General features: G+C 46.2%; 1 protein-coding gene across 1 annotated transcript in view; it reads right to left on the bottom strand.

The window, feature by feature from the left end:
• COL22A1 (collagen type XXII alpha 1 chain) overlaps positions 1-25,155 on the bottom strand; it is a 515,443-nt gene that overhangs the window by 330,550 nt on the left and 159,738 nt on the right. Inside the window, exon 4 of the mRNA XM_075316011.1 lies at positions 8,022-8,096. Within this exon, the coding sequence (XP_075172126.1) occupies positions 8,022-8,096 (75 nt within the window). The remainder of the gene's footprint in view (positions 1-8,021; positions 8,097-25,155) is intronic.

The following is a 25,155-nucleotide window of genomic DNA, read 5'->3' as shown; positions in this document are numbered from 1 at the left end:
TTCAGCAGAATGAATGACAAAAATCAACCGAAGCTTCACCTGATTAGCTACAGTGATTATCCCGGCCGTTGCCGGCAAGTTGTCCCCGGAGGGACTCTGTGTGTTTTTACCACCCACATGAGGAACTACTCATGAACATTGCCGAGAACTGGCAGGCCACCCACGAACTGGTGGGCTTGTAAATAGTTTTGTGGGATGGAAACCGTTGCCGCCTCCGGAGAGGCAGATTGGAGGAAGGGCCCACAGCAGAGCAGGCTGGGGCACGGCCACCACCAGGACCGATGGCCATCCTCCGGGGGGTCAGGGGTCCCCCTGGACATGGGGTCCCCTGAAGTGACAGCCGGGTGCGAGTAACCGTACCCGTTCCCGCTCGGGCAGCCTGAACCTGGACTGGGGTCAAGGGGTGCTGCCCACTTCTTAGGGGCAGCATCAGGGCTAGGTTGCTTGGGTGGGAGAGCGGAAGACATCCGTCCGTCATCATTAAAAATGTTTTTATATGTGCAACGTTTAAGTGACCTAACAAAAATGCTTGTGTTTTGATATGTTTACATGTTATTTATGTTTTTACAGTTTTGAAAAAAAAAAAAAAATTAAAACCGGTGATGGACAGGTAGCCCGTGGACGGTCTGCATTTCACCAAGGGGGAATGTGGCGCCCTGGACTAGCCAGGTCGTCACAGGTAACACTCACACACCCCCACCCCCCCTAAACAGTAAACAGCGTCCTCCCCGCCCGCGACATAAGTACGTGTGACGGGGGTTTATGACTTAGGCGGGCTTTACACATTGCGAAATCGCTAGCATCAGCTAGAGATGTTGAGCGCAATAGCACCCGCTCCTGTCGTACATGCGACATTTGGTGCTCGCTGCCATAGTGAACATTATCGCTACGGCAGCGTCACACGCACATACCTGTTCTGCAACGTCGCTGTGACCGCCGAACAATCCCTCCTTCAAGGCGGTGGTGCGTTCGGCGTTACCGCGACATCACTAAGCGGCTGGCCAATAGAAGCGGAGGGGCGGAGATGAGCGGGACATAACATCCCGCCCACCTCTTTCCTTCCTCATTACGGGCGGCCGCAGGTAAGGAGATGTTCGTCGTTTCTGTGGTGTCACACATAGCGATGTGTGCTGCCGCAGGAACGAGGAACAACATCGTACCTGAAGCAGCAACGATATTATGGAATGGAGCAACGTGTCAACGATCAACGATTTTTGACGTTTTTGCGATCAATGATCGTTGCTCCTTGGTGTCACATGCTGCGATGTCGGTAACGGCGCCGGATGTGCGTCACTAGCGACGTGACCCCAACGATATATCATTACCGATGTCGCAACGTGTAAAGCCCGCCTTAGTGCGACATGGGCAAGAAATTGCCTGTGCTGCACAAACGAGAGGGGCGCTTGCGATCGCACGATCAATTGCAACGTGTAAAGCAGCCTTTAATGTGTGTTCACTATACAGTGGTATTATGAAAGTTCACAATATGGCAGCATTTTTTTTAGCTCTGTATGGTACATTTACATCTTTCTTACATGATATTATTATGTATTAAGGCAGTATTATATGTGAGTGCTATATGACAGCATTACAAATATCTTACTAATCTGTATTCACTATATGTCAAAGATAGGTAAGTTCACTATATGGCAGCATTTTATGAGTTCTGTATGGTATGTTTTATTACATGGCATTATACAATATTATATTATAATATTATATTTTACTATTATATGTTCACTATATGGCGGTATTATGTAAGTTCACTATATTGCCGCATTTCTTGAGCTCTGTATGGTACGTTTACATCTTTATAACATGGCATTAATATGTATTATAGGCAGTATTACATGTGAGCGCTATATGACAGCATTACATTATAAAATATCTTACTAATGTGTGTTCACTATATGGCAGCATTTTATGAGTTCTGTATGGTACTTGTGCATCTTTATTACATGGCATTAATATTAAGGCAGTATTATATGTGAGCACTAAATGACAGCATTACATTATACAATATCTTACTAATGTGTCTTCACTATACAGCGGTATTATGAAAGTTCACTATATGGCAGCATTTTTTTAGCTCTGTATGGTATGTTTACATCTTTATTACATAATGTTATTATGTATTAAGGCAGTATTATATGTGAGCGCTATATGACAGCATTACATTATACAATATCTTACTGTGTGTTCACTATATGGCAAAGATAGGTAAGTTCACTATATGGCAGCATTTTATGAGCTCTCTATTGTATGTTTACATTTTTATTACACGGCATTAATATGTATTATAAGGCAGTATTATACAGTTAGGTCCAGAAATATTTGGACAGTGACACAATTTTCGCGGGTTGGGCTCTGCATGCCACCACATTGGATTTGAAATGAAACCTCTACAACAGATTTCAAGTGCAGATTGTAACGTTTAATTTGAAGGTTTGAACAAAAATATCTGATAGAAATTGTAGGAATTGTCACATTTCTTTACAAACACTCCACATTTTAGGAGGTCAAAAGTAATTGGACAAATAAACCAAACCCAAACAAAATATTTTTATTTTCAATATTTTGTTGCGAATCCTTTGGAGGCAATCACTGCCTTAAGTCTGGAACCCATGGACATCACCAAACGCTGGGTTTCCTCCTCCTTAATGCTTTGCCAGGCCTTTACAGCCGCAGCCTTCAGGTCTTGCTTGTTTGTGGGTCTTTCCGTCTTAAGTCTGGATTTGAGCAAGTGAAATGCATGCTCAATTGGGTTAAGATCTGGTGATTGACTTGGCCATTGCAGAATGTTCCACTTTTTTTCACTCATGAACTCCTGGGTAGCTTTGGCTGTATGCTTGGGGTCATTGTACATCTGTACTATGAAGCGCCGTCCAATCAACTTTGAGGCATTTGGCTGAATCTGGGTTGAAAGTATATCCCGGTACACTTCAGAATTCATCCGGCTACTCTTGTCTGCTGTTATGTCATCAATAAACACAAGTGACGCAGTGCCATTGAAAGCCATGCATGCCCATGCCATCACGTTGCCTCCACCATGTTTTACAGAGTTTGTGGTGTGCCTTGGATCATGTGCCGTTCCCTTTCTTCCCCAAACTTTTTTCTTCCCATCATTCTGGTACAGGTTGATCTTTGTCTCATCTGTCCATAGAATACTTTTCCAGAACTGAGCTGGCTTCATGAGGTGTTTTTCAGCAAATGTAACTCTGGCCTGTCTATTTTTGGAATTGATGAATGGTTTGCATCTAGATGTGAACCCTTTGTATTTACTTTCATGGAGTCTTCTCTTTACTGTTGACTTAGAGACAGATACACCTACTTCACTGAGAGTGTTCTGGACTTCAGTTGATGTTGTGAACGGCTTCTTCTTCACCAAAGAAAGTATGCGGCGATCATCCACTACTGTTGTCATCCGTGGACGCCCAGGCCTTTTTGAGTTCCCAAGCTCACCAGTCAATTCCTTTTTTCTCAGAATGTACCCGACTGTTGATTTTGCTACTCCGAGCATGTCTGCTATCTCTCTGATGGATTTTTTCTTTTTTTTTCAGCCTCAGGATGTTCTGCTTCACCTCAATTGAGAGTTCCTTAGACCGCATGTTGTCTGGTCACAGCAACAGCTTCCAAATGCAAAACCACACACCTGTAATCAACCCCAGACCTTTTAACTACTTCATTGATTACAGGTTAACGAGGGAGACGCCTTCAGAGTTAATTGCAGCCCTTAGAGTCCCTTGTCCAATTACTTTTGGTCCCTTGAAAAAGAGGAGGCTATGCATTACAGAGCTATGATTCCTAAACCCTTTCTCCGATTTGGATGTGAAAACTCTCATATTGCAGCTGGGAGTGTGCACTTTCAGCCCATATTATATATATAATTGTATTTCTGAACATGTTTTTGTAAACAGCTAAAATAACAAAACTTGTGTCACTGTCCAAATATTTCTGGCCCTGACTGTATGTGAGTATTATATGAAAGCATTACATTATACAATATTTTACTAATATGTGTTCACTATATGGCGGTATTATGTAACTTACGGTATGTCATGGACATCTTATTATCCCCTATCTGCAGCAATGTATTTCCATATGACTTGTCTTTTCTGCACAGGAAATTTCTATCAAACTCTAAATTTGCGCTGTTACGTCCGCCCTATAAAAAGGCACATCGCGATTTACTACGGTCCAGATGGTTTATCCACTATTTATAGTCTCAGGATCAGAGACATATCTTATTCTTGTTCTCGCTGTTTGATGATTCTGGAAATAATCCACAGTCACATATTTCACATCACATCTACGGCTGAGAGACGTTTGGATACATTTGTAGGAAGTCACGATCAGGGGCCCCGGAGCCCTATTATATTTTATTATATTCTCCGCTTTCTAATATTGACTGTAATGAACGAGTGAGATCGGTGTGACTCACGTCAGTCGTGTATCTGTAGACGGATAATCTGTGACTTTCACAATTAGAGATACTACGTAAAATATCACCTGCATCGGATATCATTAGTGTCATTTGTCATCCAGTGATTAATTACAGCAAATTAACATATTAAAATGGAGACTCTCATGAGGAAAGGCTCCTTCCATATAGACATGTTCAGACAGAGTTCTCTGAATGTCTAAATTACCAATAGCGATTGCGGCATTTACATGGTTGAGATAATTAGAGTTCTCTTTTTATCACATGATAAGCCTCAAAAGTAATCCCTTAGATGCTGCGGTCAATAATGATCGTGGCATCTAAGCAGTTCAGAGGTGGAGGGGCCTGCCTCTTTAATTCTAGCATCCTTAAAAGTAATCCCTTAGATGCTGCAGTCAATAACAATCGCGGCATCTACATGATTGAGAGAATTAGGATGCTTCCTTTAACACATAGTAAACCTCAAATGTAAACCCTTTGGTGCTGCGGTCAATAATGATTGTGGCATCTAAGCGGTTGAGAGAATTAAGATGCTCCCTTTAACACATAATAAATATTAAAAGCAATCCCTTAGATGCTGCGGTCAATAATGATCGTGGCTTATAAGCAGTTGAGAGATGGAGGGGCCTGCCTCTTTAACTCAAGCAGCCTTAAAAGCAATCCCTTAGATGCTGTGGTCAATAATGATCGGGGCATTTAAGCAGTTGAGAGAATTAGGATGCTCCCTTTAGCACATAATAAACCTCAAACGTAATCCCTGAGATGCTGCGGACAATGATAATCGTGGCATCTACGCTTTTAAAAGATGGAGGGGGCTCCATTTATCATCTAATAAACCTCAAAAGTAATCCCTTAGATGCTGCGGTCAATAATGATCGTGGCATCTACGCTGTTGGGAGATGGAGGGGCTCCCTCTTTAATTCTAGCATCCTTAAAAGTAATCCCTTAGGTGCTGCGGTCAATACCGATCGTGGCATCTAGGCGGTTGAGAGAATTAGGATATTCCCTTTAGCACATAATAAACCTCAAAAGTAATCCCTTAGATGCTGCAGTCAATAATGATCGTGGCATCTACGCTGTTGGGAGATGGAGGGGCTCCCTCTTTAATTCTAGCATCCTTAAAAGTAATCCCTTAGGTGCTGCGGTCAATAAAGATTGTGGCATCCAAACATTTGAGAGAATTTAGGTGTTCCCTTTAGCACATAATAAACTTCAAAGGTAAACCCTTAGATACTGTTGTCAATAATGATCGGGGCATCTAAGCGGTTGAAAGAATTAGGATGGTCCCTTTATTACAAAGTAAACCTCCAAACTAATCCCTTGGATGCTGCAGTCGATAACGATCGTGGCATCTAAGCAGTTGAGAGATGGAGGGGCCTGCCTCTTTAATTTCAGCAGCCTTAAAAGTAATCCCTTAGATGCTCCAGTCATTAATGATCATGGCATCTACATGGTTGAGAGAATTAGGATGCTTTCTTTATCACATAATAAACCTCAAAAGCAATCCCTTAGATGCTGTGGTCAATAATAATTGATAATGATTGGGGCATCTAAGCGGTTGAGCGATGGAGGGGGCTTCCTCTTTAATTCCAACAGCCTTAAAAGTAATCCCTTAGATGCTGCAGTCAATAATGATTGTGGCATCCAAATAATTGAGAGAATTTAGTAATTCCCTTTAGCACATAATAAACTTTAAAGGTAAACCCTTAGATGTTGTTGTCAATAATGATCGGGGCATCTAAGCGGTTGAAAGAATTAAAATGGTCCCTTTATCACATAATAAATCTTAAAAGCAATCCCTTAGATGCTGCGGTCAATAATGATCGTGGCATCTAAGCGGTTGAGATTTGGAAATAGTTAACTCTTTAATTCCAAAAGCCTTAGGCTATGTGCACACAGTGCGTTTTTCGCTGCGTTTTTGTGCATTTTTCGGGTGCATTTTTGGGTTCAAAACTGCATGACTTTGCTTCTCCAGCAAAGTCTATGAGTTTTCATTTTTGCTGTCCGCACACAACTTTTTATTTTTAAGCTGCATTTTTGAGCTTAAAAAAAAATATGGACATGTCAATTCTTTCCTGTGTTTTTCTGCGTTTTCCCCCCATGCAATGCATTGGAAAAACGCAGAAAAACGCAGAGATCAAAAACGCAGCAAAATGCAGCCAAAAACGCAGTAAAACGTGGTAAAAACGCATGCGGGTGTTTTTGCGTGTTTTTGCCGCGGGTGCGTTTTTATGCATTTGTGTGTTTTTAGCGGCCAAAAATGAACAAAAATGCAGAGTGCCTTAGGCCCTGTGCGCACTAGACGTTTTTGCTGCGTTTTTTGCGGCGCTTTTGTGCTGAAAACGCTGTGACATTGCTTCCCCAGCAATGTCTATGGCTTTTCAGAAGTGCTGTCCGCACACAGCGTTTTTTTGTAGCTGCGTTTTTGTGGTGAGCACAAAAACGCAGCATGTCAATTATTTCTGCGTTTTTCACTCATTGAATGCAGTGCACAAAAACGCGGTAAAAACGCCACTTTTTTTGCCACGGGTGCATTTTTTGGGGACAAAAACGCACAAAAAACGCAGCGTGAAAAAAACGCCTAGTGCGCACATAGCATAAGGATGCTTCCTTTATCACATAATAAATCTTAAAAGCAATCGCTTAGATGCTGCGGTCAATAATGATCGTGGCATCTAAGCGGTTGAGATTTGGAAATAGTTCACTCTTTAATTCCAAAAGCCTTAAAGGGAACCTGTCACCAGATTTGGTGACTATAAGCTGCGGCCACCACCAGTGGGCTCTTATATACAGCATTCTAACATGCTGTATATAAGAGCCCAGGCCGCTGTGTAGAACTTAAAAATCACTTTATAATACTCACCTAAATGGTCGGTGCGGTGTTGCTGGGTCAGATAGATGTCTCCATTCTCCGGTGCCGGCGCCTCCTCTTTCGGCCATCTTTGTCCTCTTTCTGAAGCCTTGGTGCATGACGCATCCTACGTCATCCACACTTGTCGGCATTGAGGTCCTGAGCAGGGCAGATCAAAGCATATAGTGCGCCTGCGCAGGACCTCAATGCCTGCGCGAGTACATGACGCAGGACGCATCATGCACCCTGGCTTCAGAAGAAGGAGGACGAAGATGGCCGAAAGAGGAGGCAACACCATCCGACCAGCCTGCACCGCACCGACCATTTAGATGAGTATTATATAGTGATTTTTACATTCTACACAGCGACCTGGGCTTATATACAGTATGGTAGAATACTATATATAAGAGCCCACTGGTGGTGGCCGCAGCTTACAGTTACCAAATCTGGTGACAGGTTCCCTTTAAGGCTGCTGGAATTAAATAAAAAAAGTGGAAAAGGGGAGTGGCTGCAATAAAATAAAAGTGAAAACAGCGCTTTTCCCTGATGACCAGACTCTTTCTAATTTTCCTCTTTTTTTTATTTCATATTTTTTTTATAAAAATAAACTGAAAACATTTCCACCTTTAACACAAAATAACAAAAATCAATGTTAGAATTTCTTAGATAAAAGGGTTTAAACAATTAGTTTCAAAATTTGAAAATGCAAAATTCTAACTTTTTTTTTACCTGGAATTTCATCTTTTTCTCCGTTTTTGTGTTTAAACCGATCGCCTTCAATTCTCACATTTGGACAAAGGACGTCTGAAAAAAATGAGATGAAATAAAGATTATTTACAAACAATGCTAGATTTTATAAATACCGATGGTCGACATCCCACGTATCTGGAATTCCGCACTCTACTGACAGCTAGATCCTGACAGCTACCTCACCCCGGCTTAGTGCTCACTTATACAATCTGCGTGATGGGTGTCCTGCTCTGGAGAAAGTGCACAGCAATTCTTTTATGCATCCTGCTCTGGAGAGTGTGCACAGCATGACTTTTATGCATCCTGCTCTGGAGAAAGTGCACAGCATGTCTTTTATGCACCCTGCTCTGGAGAATGTGCAGAGCATGTCTTTTATGCATCCTGCTCTGGAGAATGTGCAGAGCATGTCTTTTATGCATCCTGCTCTGGAGAAAGTGCACAGCATGTCTTTTATGCATCCTGCTCTGGAGAATGTGCACAGCATGTCTTTTATACATCCTGCCCTGGAGAATGTGCACAGCATGTGTGGCGCCCCAGGACCTGGTCGCCACAACAGCATTGCCCTCCCAAAGGGTTAATGCTGAGCCTGGAGGTAATCGGGAGGTCCATTGGCCAGTAAGTTTAACAGCCAACGCAGTTCTCCCTCCGGCCAGCAGGGGGAGCTCTGAACCTGGAATTCCAGGGAGCATTCCTTAAGTCTGACCTGAGGGAGGAAGTAGTGTTCAGTCTGTAGAGAGAAGTGATAGTAAGCAGACGCAGAGTGTGCTGTCCTGTGGATCTGGGGCCTAGAGCTAGAGTAGCTTGGCCCAGGGAAGCAGGAGTAGCTGAGAGGCAGCGGAGAGACTCGGACATCGGAGTCTGTGGCCACCAGGGCTTAAAATACTCCCTGGTAGCCGAATCCAAAGGGCAGGAGAGCTGCAAGCACCTGGCCCATAAACAGCCCGAAGGTACAGCTGCATCATCAGGGCCCGGTGTGGACTCCAGCAGAGAAGCACCAGAGAGGGCCTGCGCAGCCTACCACAGAGGGAAAGGGACGTACCACCGGTCCCAGCAGCAAGAGGGCCATTGCTGGATTCAGAGAGCAGGGTCCTATAATAGTAAAGTAAAGAACAGGAGTAGGCCTCATACTCAGCTGGCCAAAAAGATCACCCCAAGTACTTCCAGGCCTACCGGATCCCCTTCACCACCTGTGACGGTCTCCCAGGACTGGACTGTTCCTAAAGTAAAAGAGGAGAAGGTAAAGAGACTGTTGTTTGTGCCTGTTTCTTTCATGCCTGTCGGCCCTGCACCGTGTTATCCACACAACACCATAGACTTTCACGAGCACCAACAGTGTCCCCGGGGCACCGCTCCACCTGTGGGGAGCAATACCACCATTGCTGCCATAACATCACCCCGGAGGCCTCACACAGCAGCAGCGGCTTAATAGCCGCAGACCACAGGTGGCGTCACAAAACAAATACGGTACTTTAATTGCTCCCAAGTCACCAGCCATATTTAAACTGACACCCACCAGGGCCACGGAGACGGGCCCCGCCACCACTGACTACCCCCGGACTAGTCCGGCCCGGCACCGGGTGTCTCATAGCCCTGGGGTGGGCGAGTCAATTTTGGTGTCACGAACAGGATTTCGTGCCCGGCGCCCACCGGGTACTGTGTGCCTTTGAAAAGACTGTGTGTTTACTGTTTGAAGACTGCCGCTGCCATTAGCTTCGCTGAGTGCAGGAAGAAGGGGGGCGTGACCGAAAAAGAGCGCGAAGGGAGCGCGCCATCAGAGCGGAGGGTCGTTAACCCCGCGCTACCCGGAAGAGATTGTAAAAAGAAAGCGGAGCCTGGTAAGGTTCACTAAGGGGGAGGAAGATGTCTGACAAGGAGGGAAAGTCGGTGGCTGTAGTAGCTCAAGACGCAGCAGCACCGGCCGATGTAATCCCAGTCGCCGTTGCCCCAGCCCCCGCTGTAGCGCCGGTAATGCCGATCACAATGCCGTACATCCCGGGAGCGGAATGGCTGCCGCAGTACTCCGGGGAGTCCCATACCTTGAGCGACTTCAGAGAAAGCCTGCACAGCTTGTTCCGGGTGTATCCGCTGACTGAGAGCCAGAAGGTGGCCATATTAATGGGGCAGCTAGCCGGCGCGGCCCAGCGTGAAGTGAAGTCCTGGCCTGATACAGATAAAGGGACAGCAACCCAGATACTGGCCAAGTTAAAGAGTACTTTCGACACCCGCACCGCAGCAGAGATAAAGATGAGATTCTTTGGGTGCAAACAGCGGGCCACAGACAGCATAAGGGACTATGCCTTAAACTTGCAGGAGGCCCTGAAGGCAGTTAAACAGGTGGACCCAGAGAGTGTACGTGAAGAAGACAAACTCCTAACTGAGCAGTTCATAGAGGGGCTCCTGTCAGACGCCCACAGGACCCAGCTGCGTATCATGGTCCTGCAGAACCCTGCTCTGGACTTTGCAAAGTTTAAGGACCAGGCCATCCGGGTACTGAGAGAATCTACACCGAATGACCCAGTACCCCTCCGGCCTCTTGCTATCACGTACCCCGGGGTGGTTCCTGCAACACGAGCTGATGCAGGGGCTGAGGCGCAGTCCCTGGATAAGGATCTCACTGCAGAGCTCAGACAGCAGGTCCAGGAGCTGACCAAGACTGTAGCTGCCCTTGCCAAGACCGTGCAGTCCCTACAAGTGACCCCATCGCCTGCAAGAATCGAGTTGGCCTCCAGCCCAGATGACGTCCCATGGATGCGACAGAGGAGGATTCCGCCAACCCGAGGAAAAGACACAGACCGGTATGATTCAACGGGACAACCGATCTGCCGCCGCTGCAGCCAGGCGGGCCACATTGCACGACGCTGTCCTTTAAATGGGCCGAGCCTGGGGCCAGGAGCCGACCCCCAGGTGTAAGGAAGCCCGGCTCAACCCCCAGTCGCAGCAAGTATGTGGGAGGACGCCCGGTCCTTCCTATTGTGCTGGATGGGATCCCTTTGAATGCCCTCCTGGATACGGGGTCCCAGGTAACAACCATCCCCTATAAACTGTACAAAAGATATTGGGCTGATTCAGACATTGACCATGGCCCAGATGATGATTTAACGATTGTGGCCAGTAATGGTCAGCCCTTACCCCAAATTGGGTATAAAGCAGTAACCATTAAAGTGGGGCGGGTAGAATTGCCATGTCAGGGGATGATAATTGTAGATATTGATCGCAAAGAATCTGACCCACTGCTAACCATTGGTACAAATGTGATGGAAAATTGTATTGCCGAAGTGATAATTTTGTTGCAACAGGCGTCTGAAACAGCCAGCTCCGGGCAGCAGCGTGCCCTACAGAGGGAGATCAGAGCCCTGGTGAGGAGGCAGCAGGTAGAGCTGGCCGGAGGAGAAATTGGCAGTGTGAGGGTAAGTGACCCCCTCCCCATTGCAATACCCCCAAGAAGTGAAATGTTGATATGGTGTCGGGCAGCAATAGGCCTCAAGGGTCAGGATTACCATGCCTTGGTAGAACCGGTGTATTCAGACAGTAGGCCTGGAGTCCTGATAGCCAGAGGGGTAGCAGACGTCCGCAAGGGAAGAGTGCCCGTCCGTGTCCTGAATTGTGGGGAGGAGGAGGCCAAATTGCCCCGTTACGCCACTGTAGCAAAACTGTATACTGTCAGCAACAATACCATCAAAGCAGTGGAACCCTTGATCCCTTCCGACCAGGCGGAAGACAATGGCTCCAAGGGGCAGCTGGAAGACTGGTGCCAAAAATTACATGTGGGCACCGACTCCACCCCCTCACACCAAAAGCATGGGGTTTACCGGGTGGTACAGGAGTACGAGCGGGTCTTCAGCAAACACACCCTAGATTTTGGGCAGGTAAAAGGGGTTAAAGATCAAATCCCCACGGGTGATCATCATCCCATTAAAGAGAGATACCGCCCTGTGCCCCCCAGCACAGTATCAGCGTGCCAAAGAAATGTTGCGGGAAATGAAGGAGGCTGGGGTTATCAGAGATAGTTGTAGCCCCTGGGCAGCTCCACTAGTGCTCGTAAAGAAAAAAGATGGTACAATGAGAATGTGCGTAGATTACAGACAAATTAACCGCATTACACATAAAGATGCTTATCCACTACCCAGAATAGAAGAGTCACTAACGGCCTTAAAGTCAGCTAACTATTTCTCCACCCTGGATCTCACCAGTGGGTATTGGCAGGTTCCCGTGGCAGAGGCGGACAAGGAGAAGACTGCATTCACGACACCAATGGGTCTCTGCGAGTTCAATTGTATGCCGTTCGGGCTCTGCAATGCCCCAGGGACATTTCAGAGATTGATGGAGTGCTGCTTGGGCCACCACAACTTTGAAACCGTCCTATTGTACCTGGATGACGTCATAGTCTACTCCAAGACCTACGAAGATCACCTGAAGCACTTAGCAGAAGTGTTTGAGTCCCTGTCGGAGTATGGCCTGAAGATAAAGCCGTCCAAATGTCACCTCTTGAAGCCAAAGGTACAGTACCTGGGTCATGTGGTCAGCGCAGAAGGTGTGGCACCTGATCCGGAGAAAGTCACCGTAATCAAGGACTGGCCAAGACCCACCACGGTAAAGGAGGTGCGGCAGTTCCTTGGGCTGGTGGGCTACTACCGAAGGTTCATTGATGGTTTCACAAAGATAGCAGCGCCTCTTCAAGATCTCCTGGTGGGCCAGCCAAAGCAGGCTAAGAAGCAAAGCCCTCCATTTGAATGGAACAGCCAAATAGAAATATCTTTTGTCCGGCTGAAAGGGGCTCTCACGGGAGAAGAAATTCTGGCCTACCCTGACTACAGCCAGCCGTTTGTACTGTATACAGACGCCAGCAACGTGGGACTGGGAGCAGTTCTGTCCCAGGTGCAGGGAGGCAGAGAGAAGGTGATAGCTTACGCCAGTAGGAAGCTTCGGCCCACAGAAAGGAATCCAGAAAACTACAGTTCCTTCAAGCTAGAGTTCCTCGCTATTGTTTGGGCAGTGACTGAACGCTTCAAGCACTATCTGGCATCGGCCAAGTTCACCATCTTCACGGACAACAATCCGTTGACACATCTGGCAACAGCCAAGTTAGGTGCGTTGGAACAGCGATGGATGGCCCGGCTGTCTAACTTTGACTTTACCATCAAGTACCGGGCTGGCAAGAAGAATAACAATGCTGATGCGCTGTCCAGAATGCCTCACTTACCGAGTCTGGAGAAGACCTGGATGAACTCGAAGAGATAGAGTTACCGGCTTTCCATCACCAAGGTGTTTCCCAGTGTGAGCATGCTGTAGGAGTGAAGCACTCGAGCCAGCACGAGGTCTCGGTCAACCCATTACTCCACCATAATTGGGAAGAGACACAGAACGGTGACCCGGCCGTGCGATTGGTCAAAGAAAAGCTAGCACAAGCTGAGACCCATCTTGGTCCAGACGCTCCACAAGAAGCCCAGCAGTTGTGGAAGGAGAGGGGACGACTGTTCACCTACCAAGGCAAGCTCTGCAAGAGATATGTCAACTGGCGAATGAATGAACTCGTCTGTCAGATAGTGGTCCCACAGAGGGATGCTCCAATGGTCCTAGCAGCTTACCATGATAAAGCAGGACACTTTGGGTGGAAGAAGTTGGAGACCCTACTCCGCGATCGGTTCTACTGGGTGCACATGAGAAAGATGATCGAGAAGTGGTGCCGAGACTGTGGTCCGTGTAACCTGAGGCGGAAGGATGATGCCAGCCAGAGGTCTCCCCTACAGCCAATTGTCACGAAGCAGCCCCTGGAGTTGGTGGCCCTGGACCACGTGAAGTTAACACCAAGCCGGTCAGGCTATGTGTATGCCCTCACCATTGTGGACCATTACTCTCGTTTCCTGGTAGTAGTGCCTGTGAAGGACCAGACAGCCAGAACAGCAGCTAGAGCATTCCAGGCATACTTTTGTCGGCCTCACGGTTATCCGGAAAAGGTACTGACTGATCAAGCTCCTGCATTCGAGGCCGAAGTGTTCCAAGAGTTCTGTAACATGTACGGCTGTAAGAAAATCCAAACAACACCGTACCACCCCCAAACCAATGGATTGTGCGAGAAGATGAACCATGTGGTTATTGATATGCTGAAGACTCTACCTTTGGAAGAAAGAAACCAATGGCCAGAGAAGTTACCAGATCTGGTAGACCTGTACAACCATATCCCAGTAAATTCGACCAACTGCAGCCCTGCTTACCTGATACGAGCAAGACCTGGCAAGTTACCTGTAGACATTGAGATGGGGACTGTGTCACCTAAAGCGGTTCAGGAGATAGAAGATTGGGATACAGAGCGACAACAGCAGTACCGCAAGGTCCAGGAATGCGTAGAAAGGAGCCTGTCCCAAGCAAGAACGAGACAAGAGCAGAACTACAATCAAACAGCCCCAGCAACTCCCTTAGCACCTGGAGAACAGGTCCTCAAGAAAAAGCGGAGGGCGCATAAATTAGATGATCAGTGGGAGAATAAACCCTACACCATTATTCCCTCCAACTTTGACAATAGTAAGGTATGCCTAATAAGCAAAGATGAAGGCAAGACCTGTCAAGCAGTTTCTCGAGACCGCCTGAAAGCGTGCCCTGAACGGTGCAAAACCCAAAAAGAAGTAGAAGAAGTACAAGAAAGTCCCCAAAGTCCAGAAAAAGAGGAAGAGATGATCCAAACAATCCTTGGAAAATTCCCCAAAACTTGGACCCGAATAAACAATGCCATAGTGGTACCAGTCTTGACGTTCCCGCAGTTGGTCGAGCCAGAAACAGAAGAGGTTCCAGATCCACCTAAAGAACCGTCCGCTCCAACACAAGATGACATGCCAGCAGTAGAACAGGAGGCTCAACCCCCTGCCAGTGGTGAACCTGCCGTACCCATGGCGAATCTGAGACCCCGTAGGCAACCAACATGCATCCCTGTCAGGGTTAGGCCTACCAATAACACGGGGGGGGCAGAGACTCCAAGTAGTCAGGGACGTACCAAGGGACAAACCCCAGAGCTACGCCGGTCCCAACGTAGCACTCGGGGACAGCCCCCTCCAAGGTATAGAACATAGAAAGTAAAATACCTAACAGAATGTAAATAGTTATGTGAAAATGTCTGGAATGCAATGTTTTGTTTTAGGTGATTAAGTAAATGGACAATTGGGCCACTGGACTATGGGTGGCCAACACTCTAATTGTACATAGTTAGCACCAGTGTGCTCAACACCCCTGAAGAAAAACCCATCCGGCGTGCATAGAGTGGGGTCATCAATGCTCTGACGCACGCCCAGAGCCTACGTTGGGGGTTTGATCGCGGCGGGTCCCCCATGGAGCAGTGTAATGGACACCCGGCAGGGAGCCACACTGGACTCTTATAGTAGTGTTTCAGTTTGTAACGTTTAAGTAATGCGCCTCCCATAATGGGATGAAATGTTCTAACATGTTATATTTTGTTTCTACAGTCCGGGAGTACTGAATTTAACTCAGGGGGAGTGTGGCGCCCCAGGACCTGGTCGCCACAACAGCATTGCCCTCCCAAAGGGTTAATGCTGAGCCTGGAGGTAATTGGGAGGTCCATTGGCCAGTAAGTTTAACATCCAACGCAGTTCTCCCTCCGGCCAGCAGGGGGAGCTCTGAACCTGGAATTCCAGGGAGCATTCCTTAAGTCTGACCTGAGGGAGGAAGTAGTGTTCAGTCTGTAGAGAGAAGTGATAGCAAGCAGACGCAGAGTGTGCTGTCCTGTGGATCTGGGGCCTAGAGCTGGAACAGCTTGGCCCAGGGAAGCAGGAGTAGCAGAGAGGCAGAGAAGAGACTCGGACATCGGAGTCTGTGGCCACCAGGGCTTAAAATACTCCCTGGTAGCCGAATCCGAAGGGCAGGAGAGCTGCAAGCACCTGGCCCATAAACAGCCCGAAGGTACAGCTGCATCATCAGGGCCCGGTGTGGACTCCAGCAGAGAAGCACCAGAGAGGGCCTGCGCAGCCTACCACCGAGGGAAAGGGACGTACCACCGGTCCCAGCAGCAAGAGGGCCATTGCTAGATCCAGAGAGCAGGGTCCTATAATAGTAAAGAAAAGCACAGGAGTAGGCCTCATACTCAGCTGGCCAAAAAGATCACCCCAAGTACTTCCAGGCCGACCGGATCCCCTTCACCACCTGTGACGGTCTCCCAGGACTGGACTGTTCTTAAAGTAAAAGAGGAGAAGGTAAAGAGACTGTTGTTTGTGCCTGGTTCTTTCATTGCCTGTCGGCCCTGCACCGTGTTATCCACACAACACCATAGACTTTCACGAGCACCAACAGTGTCCCCGGGGCACCGCTCCACCTGTGGGGAGCAGTACCACCATTGCTGCCATAACATCACCCCGGAGGCCTCACACAGCAGCGGCGGCTTAATAGCCGCAAACCACAGGTGGCGTCACGAAACAAATACTTTAATTGCTCCCAAGTCACCAGCCATCTTTAAACTGACACCCACCAGGGCCACGGAGTCGGGCCCCGCCACCACTGACTACCCCCGGACTAGTCTGGCCCGGCACCGGGTGTCCCATAGCCCTGGGGTGGGCGAGTCACATGTCTTTTTTACATCCTGCCCTGGAGAATGTGCAGAGCATGTCTTTTATGCACCTTGCTCTGGAGAATGTGCACAACATGTCTTTTATGCATCCTGCTCTGGAGAATGTGCACAGCATGTCTTTTATGCATCCTGCTCTGGAGAATGTGCACAACATGTCTTTTATGCATCCTGCTCTGGAGAATGTGCACAACATGTCTATTATGCATTCTGCTCTGGAGAATGTGCACAGCATGTCTTTTATGCACCTTGCTCTGGAGAATGTGCACAACATGTCTTTTATGCACCTTGCTCTGGAGAATGTGCACAACATGTCTATTATGCACCCTGCTCTGGAGAGTGTGCACAACATGTCTTTTATGCATCCTGCTCTGGAGAATGTGCACAGCATGTCTTTTATGCATCCTGCTCTGGAGAATGTGCACAACATGTCTATTATGCATTCTGCTCTGGAGAATGTGCACAGCATGTCTTTTATGCACCCTGCTCTGGAGAATGTGCACAACATGTCTATTATGCATTCTGCTCTGGAGAATGTGCACAACATGTCTTTTATGCATCCTGCTCTGGAGAACGTGCACAGCATGTCTTTTATGCACCTTGCTCTGGAGAATGTGCACAACATGTCTTTTATGCATCCTGCTCTGGAGAATGTGCACAGCATGTCTTTTATGCATCCTCCTCTGGAGAACATGCACAGCATGTCTTTTTTTCATCCTGCTCTGGAGAATGTGCACAGCATGTCTTTTTTTCATCCTGCTCTGGAGGACCTGCACAGCATGTGTGGCACCCCTGAGGTTTCAGTCACCACAGGGTACTGCACTTCACTTAAGGTGCAGTGCTCAACCCAGATAAAGATGGGAGAGCTTCATTGCTCCTTCAGAACCAGCACCACACAGGGTGCAGGACCCTGGGGAGGATCATTCTCCACGTTGCTTTTCCAGAATCTGCTGGGAAGGGGAGATTGCACGTCTCCCCTTTCCAATACAGTGCCATATAGGATTAGGGCTCTTGATCCGAGTCAGGCCCAATTGCGGAACCACGACACCTGCAAACGGTACAAGAGTTTTCACTCAACACGGACTGGGGTCCCCAAGTAGCTTTAGGCCGTGGGGATCTAACTTACATGGCGCTAGGAGGAAGGGGCCCACCGATCACCGCACCGGACTGACCTCTAAAGGATTCTGGGTTTGATGGGGCCCATCACAGCGGGTGACCGGTACTTCCCGGGCAAGCAACATAAAAGAGCGAGTAATGACACCTGGAACCGCAGCAGACGACTTGGACTCTAATTACCGGCGCCAACAGCCACCGCCACCACTACCTCCCCTCATCATCCTGTCTATTGTCAGCTGCGGAATGAGTTAACTAAGAATCAGTCAGTGAGCTCTCTCTGATGGTTCTACAGGAGAGTGTGTAACTTTTTTTTTTATCTTTTCTGAGCCTGTAAACACCAAACTGTACATTTTTTTTTATTAAACACAATTGCAAAAATTAATTTTACACCAAAATACGTGCATAAATGGACAAAAAATGTCCCTAAAGGTGGAGATCCCCTTTAAGACAAAACAGATTTTCAACTTGTTTCAATAATGAATCTATTCACTGACATTAAGCAGAGATCCGTAAAATTGGTTACATTAAATGGTGAAAGTAAACATTTTGCATCTTTTGCCTTCTTCTGCCTCTGTGTTGCACTGTCTATTGCCAGCTGTGGAATGAGTTAACTGAGAATCAGTCAGTGAGCTCACTTTCATAGTTCTACAGAAGAGTGTGTAATTCTTTTTATCTCTTTTCTGAGCTGTAAACACCAAACTGTATAAAAAAATGTTTTGAAACCCAATTGCAAAAATTATTTTTTAGCCCTAAATACGTGCATAAACATAGAAAAAAATATCCTTAACGAAGGACATCCCCTTTAATTCAAACATGATTATTAACTTGCTGTCAATAATTAATCTAGTCACTGACATTAAGCAGAGATCTGGAAAATTGGTGACATTAAATGGTGTAAGAATCGTTTACCTTCTTTATGTTTCACTGTCTATTGCTGGCTGTGGAAGGAGTTAACTGAGTATCAGTCAGTGAGCTCACTCCAATGGTTTTAAAGGAGAGTGTGCAAAACTTTTTTTTTTCTCTTCTCTGAGTCTTTAAACACTGATCAGCACAATTTCTTTTTATGAAACACAATTGCAAAAATGATTTTTAGTCCAAAACAGATACATGAATGTAGAAAAAAAGTCCCTAAAACAAAACAGATTTTTAATTTGCTTTCAATAATGAATCTATTCATTGACATCAAGCAGAGATCTGGAAAATTGGTGACATTAAATGGTGCAAGTAAACATTTAGCATTGTTTGCCTTCTTCTGCCTCTATGTTGCACTGTCTATTGCCAGCTACGGAATGAGTTAACTGAGAATCAGTCAGTGAGCTCGCTCCGATGGTTCTACAGGAGACTGTGCAAATATTTTTTTTTCTTTGTTTTGAGCCTTTAAACACCAAACAGCACAATTTCTTTTTATGAAACACAATTGAAAAAATGATTTTTAGTCCAAACCAGATACATAAATGTAGAAAAAAAAGTCCCTAAACATGGAAATCCTCTTCATAGACAAAACAGATTTTTAACTTGCTTTCAATAATGAATCTATTCACTGACATCAAGCAGAGATCTGGAAATAATGGTGACAATCCATTTCCGGTCCGTTTTCACAGCGGTTGGACCAGTGGCGTAACTAGAGTTTGATGGGCCCTGGTCCAAAATTTGGATCGGGGGCCCCCCTCCATGTACACCGACACTTAGGGTACGGGATAATGACACTGACACTTAGCTTTTACCCACAGCACCCAGGTTTTCCATGATCTGAAATCCCTCTGTCAGCACCCAGCTTTTCCATGATCTGATATGCATCTTGCCCTCAGCACCCAGCTTTCACATGCTCTGCCATACATCTTTCCCTCAGCACCCAGCTTTCCCATATCAGATCATGGGAAAGCTGGGTGCTGAGAGAAGATGTACAGCAAAGCATGGGAAAGCTGGGTGCTGAGAGAAGATGTACAGCAAAGCATGGGAAAGCTGGGTGCTGAGAGAAGATATACAGTAGAGCATGGGAAAGCTGGGTGCTGAGAGAAGATATACAGTAGAGCATGGGAAAGCTGGGTGCTGAGAGAAGATATACAGTAGAGCATGGGAAAGCTGGGTGCTGAAAGAAGATATACAGTAGAGCATGGGAAAGCTGGGTGCTGAGAGAAGATGTATAGCGGAGCATGGCAAAGCTGGGTGCTGAGAGAAGATATACAGCAGAGCATGGGAAAGCTGGGTGCTGAGAGAAGATGTATAGCGGAGCATGGGAAAGCTGGGTGCTGAGAGAAGATATACAGCAGAGCATGGGAAAGCTGGGTGCTGAGAGAAGATGTATAGCGGAGCATGGGAAAGCTGGGTGCTGAGAGAAGATGTACAGCAGAGCATGGGAAAGCTGGTTGCTGAGAGAAGATGTATAGCGGAGCATGGGAAAGCTGGGTGCTGAGAGAAGATGTATAGCGAAGCATCGGAAAGCTGGGTGCTGAGAGATGTACAGCGGAGCATGGGAAAGCTGGGTGCTGAGAGAAGATGTACAGCGGAGCATGGGAAAGCTGGGTGCTGAGAGAAGATGTACAGCAGAGCATGGGAAAGCTGGGTGCTGAGAGAAGATATACAGCGGAGCATGGGAAAGCTGGGTGCTGAGAGAAGATGTACAGCAGAGCATGGGAAAGCTGGGTGCTGAGGAAAAGAGCCTTTGTACAGAGAGGAGCCGGCTCTGCAGAGCGGCAGCCAGGCCCCTATAACCCTGTGGGTCCGGTCGCAGTGGCGACCTCTGCGACCGCGGTCGTTCCGCCCCTGGTGGACTCCACCCTTGTGCCTGATCCCCTCCGCTCTGGAGCCTTGTAGCTGTGTGAGCACGACTAGGATAATATGGATGGTTTTAGATATAGAATGAAAACCACAATGTTTCCATTCACTGAAAGCAAGCACAAATCTGGAAAAATAGCAACATAATATCATTTCATGTCTTACACCTGATACATTTTACATAATAAAGGCCGGTGCTGTTCACACAAGACAGAGATGGAGAATCCCTTTAATTTTCCGGCTCCTCGCCACTTCACTCCGGCTTTAGATATTTCGAGCGAGACGCTCTTCATTACTGGGTATTTTTAGAGTTTTCGATTAAACCTCGCTCCACTCGGGGATTGTTCGTACAGTGCTACAACCTGAAGTACGAAGGAAACTTTCCGCAAAGGCTCAATTAGCGAGCGCTTCAGATAACCGCCACTTACGCCTGTAATGACTCCCTTCGCTGTGAGCTGCGAGAGACGGGAGAAAATGACTCTGATTGAAAGTTTAACATCAGTTCAGATAATGAGCCGAGGACTTCTGTTCCAGGGACTAAACAGCGCCGGCAGCGGAGCCCAAACTGTCAGCGGAGCCCAAACTGTCAGCGGAGCCCAAACTGTCAGTGGAGCCCATACTGTCAGCGGAGCCCAAACAGTCAGCGGAGCCCAAACAGTCAGCGGAGCCCAAACTGTCAGCGGAGCCCAAACTGTCAGCGGAGCCCAAACTGTCAGCGGAGCGCAAACTGTCAGCGGAGCCCAAACTGTCAGCAGAGCCCAAACTGTCAGCGGAGCCCAAACTTTCAGCGGAGCCCAAACTGTCAGCAGAGCCCATACTGTCAGCGGAGCCCAAACTGTCAGCGGAGCCCATACTGTCACCGGAGCGCAAACTGTCAGCGGAGCCCAAACTGTCAGCGGAGCCCAAACTGTCAGCGGAGCCCAAACTGTCAGCGGAGCGCAAACTGTCAGCGGAGCCCAAACTGTCAGCGGAGCCCATACTGTCAGCGGAGCGCAAACTGTCAGCGGAGCCCAAACTGTCAGCAGAGCCCAAACTGTCAGCAGAGCCCATACTGTCAGCGGAGCCCAAACTGTCAGCCGGCACGCACCGGCCCGGGAGCGAGTCCCAGGAATTTCGAGCTCCATAGGGTTTCAATGGTAGAAATGTTAAATGACCCTTCTCTGGGACTTCTAGTGTTAAAGGAGGGGCCACAGCACAGCTGTCCCTGAATGTCAGGCGCCTATTTACCAGGACAGGAAGCCACTCAGCTGCCCGCGCACTCCGCTCCTATCAAGACATGCTTACAGAAGGGTCACAATTTATTTTATTTTTTTGTTGTGGATTTACAAACTTCTGAACTTTTTTCAAACTTTGTCATTAATTTACCCCCTCAATAATGCAGACACATTTTTTAAATTGCAGTCTGCTTTTTTACTTTTCTTTCAAGGGCCTTAACTTTTTTCTATTATATACTGTATATATACAGTATATGTATATATATATATGTATATATATATATATATATATATATACTGTATATATATATATATATATATAGATATATATATATATATATATATATATATATATATATATATATATATATATATATACATATATATTAGCTGTAGCATCAAGCGTTGCCCGGGATAGTAACTGTCTCACTGTTTCTCTCCAGTCTCTCTCTCTCTGTCTGTCCCTCTCTATCTCTTTCCCAGTCTGTCTCTTTCCCTGTCTGTCTCTTTCCCTGTTTCTGTGTCTCTCTCTGTCTTTAACGATCTCTGTGTCTGTCTGTCTCTTTTCCTGGCAGCATTGTGACATGCCAACATTCTTCTGAAGTTCTGGCTGCACTGTGGCTCCCAGCTCCATTGACTTTAATAGAGGCAGGTTTTTTGGTGAATAACTGAAAAGCACGGGTTTAAAATTTCCCCTCAAAACATAGCCTCTAACATTCCCTGAGACAAATGGGGTGCCTGTGCAAAATTTCGTCATTGCACATGCGACGGTGTGAATTCCTTTAGCAGACATACATACTGTATATATATATATATATATATATATATATATATAATTAGCTGTAGCACCTGAAGTTGCACGGGATAGTAACTGGCTCACTGTTTCTTTCCAGTCTCTGTCTCTCTTTCTTTCCCTGTCTCTCTCTCTGTCTGTGTCTCTCTGTCTCTATCCCTGTCTCTTTCCCTGTCTATCTCTTTCCCTGTGTCTATCTCTTTCCTTGTCAGTCTTTGACTTTGTCTGTCTCTTTCCCTGTCTGTCTCTTTCCCTGTCTATCTCTTTCCCTGTGTCTATCTCTTTCCCTGTCTGTCTCTTTGTCTTTGTCTGTCTCTTTCCCTGTCTCTTTCCCTGTCTGTCTCTTTCCCTGTGTCTATCTCTTTCCATGTGTCTATATCTTTCCCTGTCTGTCTCTTTGTCTTTGTCTGTCTCTTTCCCTGTCTGTCTTTTTCCCTGTCTATCTCTTTCCCTGTGTCTATCTCTTTCCCTGTCTGTCTCTTTGTCTTTGCTGTCTCTTTCCCTGTCTCTGTGACTGTCTCTGTCTTTAACGGTCTCTGTCTGTCTCTTTTCCTGGCTGCATTGTGACATACCAACATTCTTCTGAAGTTCTGGCTGCATTGTGACTCCCTGCTCCACTGACTTTAATGAAGGCAGTTTTTTTGGCAAATAACTGAAAAGCACGGGTTTAAAATTTCCCCTCAAAACATAGTCTCTAACTTTCCCTGAGACAAATGGGGTGCCTGTGCAAAATTTCGTCATTGCACATTGAAAATTCCTTTAGCGGACATACACACATAATACATGCAGTGCATATATACACTCAGCTTTATATATATATATATATATATATATATATATACATATATATGTTTTACTGCTTAGATTAACGACAGGATGAGATTTGTGTATTTGTCTTTTTTTAAATCTGTCCGGTTGAAACCCTTAGCTTCCCTCTGCTCTCTGTAAAAACACATCTGCATGTTTTCTCAAATAAAATCAGGGTTTTGTGATGGCCACTGCAAAACATTGACTTTGTTATCCTTAAGCCACTTTGTATCCAGTTTGGCAGTAGCTTCAGGTCATTGTCCATTTGGGAGACCCATTTCGAACCAAACATTAAGTTCCTGGCTGATGTCTTGAGATGTTCTTCAGTATTGCCGCACAGTCTTCTTTCCTCATGATGCCATCTATTTTGTGAAGTGCACCAGTCCCTCCTGCAGCAAAACAACCCCACAACATGATGCTGCCGCCCCCGTGTGTCACAGTTGGGATGGTGTTCTCAGGCTTCAAAGCTTCTCCCTTTTTCCTCCAAACGTAACGATGGACATTATGGCCAAACGGTTCAATTTTAGTTTTGTCAGATCACAAGACGTCTCCAAAAATGAAGGTCTTTGATCCTGTGTGCATTTGCAAACATTAATGTGGCTTTTTTCTATTTCTTTTGGAGTAACAGCTTCTTCCTGGCAGAGTGGCCTTTCAGCCCATGTTGATACAGTACTTGTTTCACTGTAGATAATGACACAATCTTACCAGCTTCCGTCAGCATCTTCACAAGGTCTTTTGCTTTTGTCCTTGGGTTGATATGCACATGTCTGACCAAAGCACGTTCCTCTCTGGTACACAGACCCCGTCTCCTTCCAGAGCGGTATGATGGCTTGACATCACCATCGTATAATTAAGGGAGACACATTTCCGGCATTGTGATCTCAAGTGAAATGCACAATCAAAAGAAGAAAAAAATCCAGCACAACTTACATGTGATATTTTCGGTGTGACAAACAGAAGACTTTCCAAAACACTGATTGATAGGATTCTGGTTGTGCACTGATTCCAAGAAGCGAAAATCAAAATCTCACAAGAAGAAAAGATAGTGGCTCGTCACATTCCTTAAAAACATTAATCTTCTTTATTTCATGGTTCTTAAAACACAGACAAGCAGGGAAGAATGCTGGGAGCATTGGACAAAAGTGAAAAGATCCCAAGTGAAATGGCTTGCATGTTTTTACATAACTGTGTGGCCTGTGCATCTACCCCAAATTAAAATCAGGCAGATGGATGACAATATGTATATTATATTACTTATCTATCGAAAGGTAAGATCATGATAGGAAATATGGCATTAAAATCTTCCATCTCATATCTTTATGCGCAAAAATATCCTGAAAGTTGTGGATCCCATAATTTACTAAAGACCCTAACGACCTATAAAATTAAATTTTATACAAGGATGTGCCGGAAACCTTTCTAAAAAAGATGCTAGTTTTTTTCTTCCATAAAAAAAGGCAGAATAAGTTACTGGAAAAGCAGAGAGCTGTAAAATCACTAAAGAAATTCCTCACTTTTTATCTGTTTTTTCATGGTTTTTCGTGCATTCTTTTGCTGCTCAGTAGTAAAAAAAAATACTGCAGTGCCCATAACACTTTAAATACAGGGGGACCCTTAGGGTATAGTCACAAAACAGATTTTTTTTTTCTGTGAATTTTGGTGCAAATCCTCATCCCAAACACATGCATAGACTTTTTGCAACCCCTTTCACCTGCAGGGAGGGTGAGCTCAACCCATAAAATAATACAATAAGTGAAAATAGATCATAAATAGATATTAAAATAATCAGTTGATATTCAGAAACAGCGCCATCTTTGCCCAGTGGCCATGTCTGGCATTACAGCC

Source organism: Anomaloglossus baeobatrachus, chromosome 6 (genome assembly GCF_048569485.1).
Source record: "Anomaloglossus baeobatrachus isolate aAnoBae1 chromosome 6, aAnoBae1.hap1, whole genome shotgun sequence".
Taxonomy (NCBI): domain Eukaryota; kingdom Metazoa; phylum Chordata; class Amphibia; order Anura; family Aromobatidae; genus Anomaloglossus; species Anomaloglossus baeobatrachus.
Note: the sequence above shows the minus strand (reverse complement) of the source record. Positions and strands in the feature narration are given on the sequence as shown.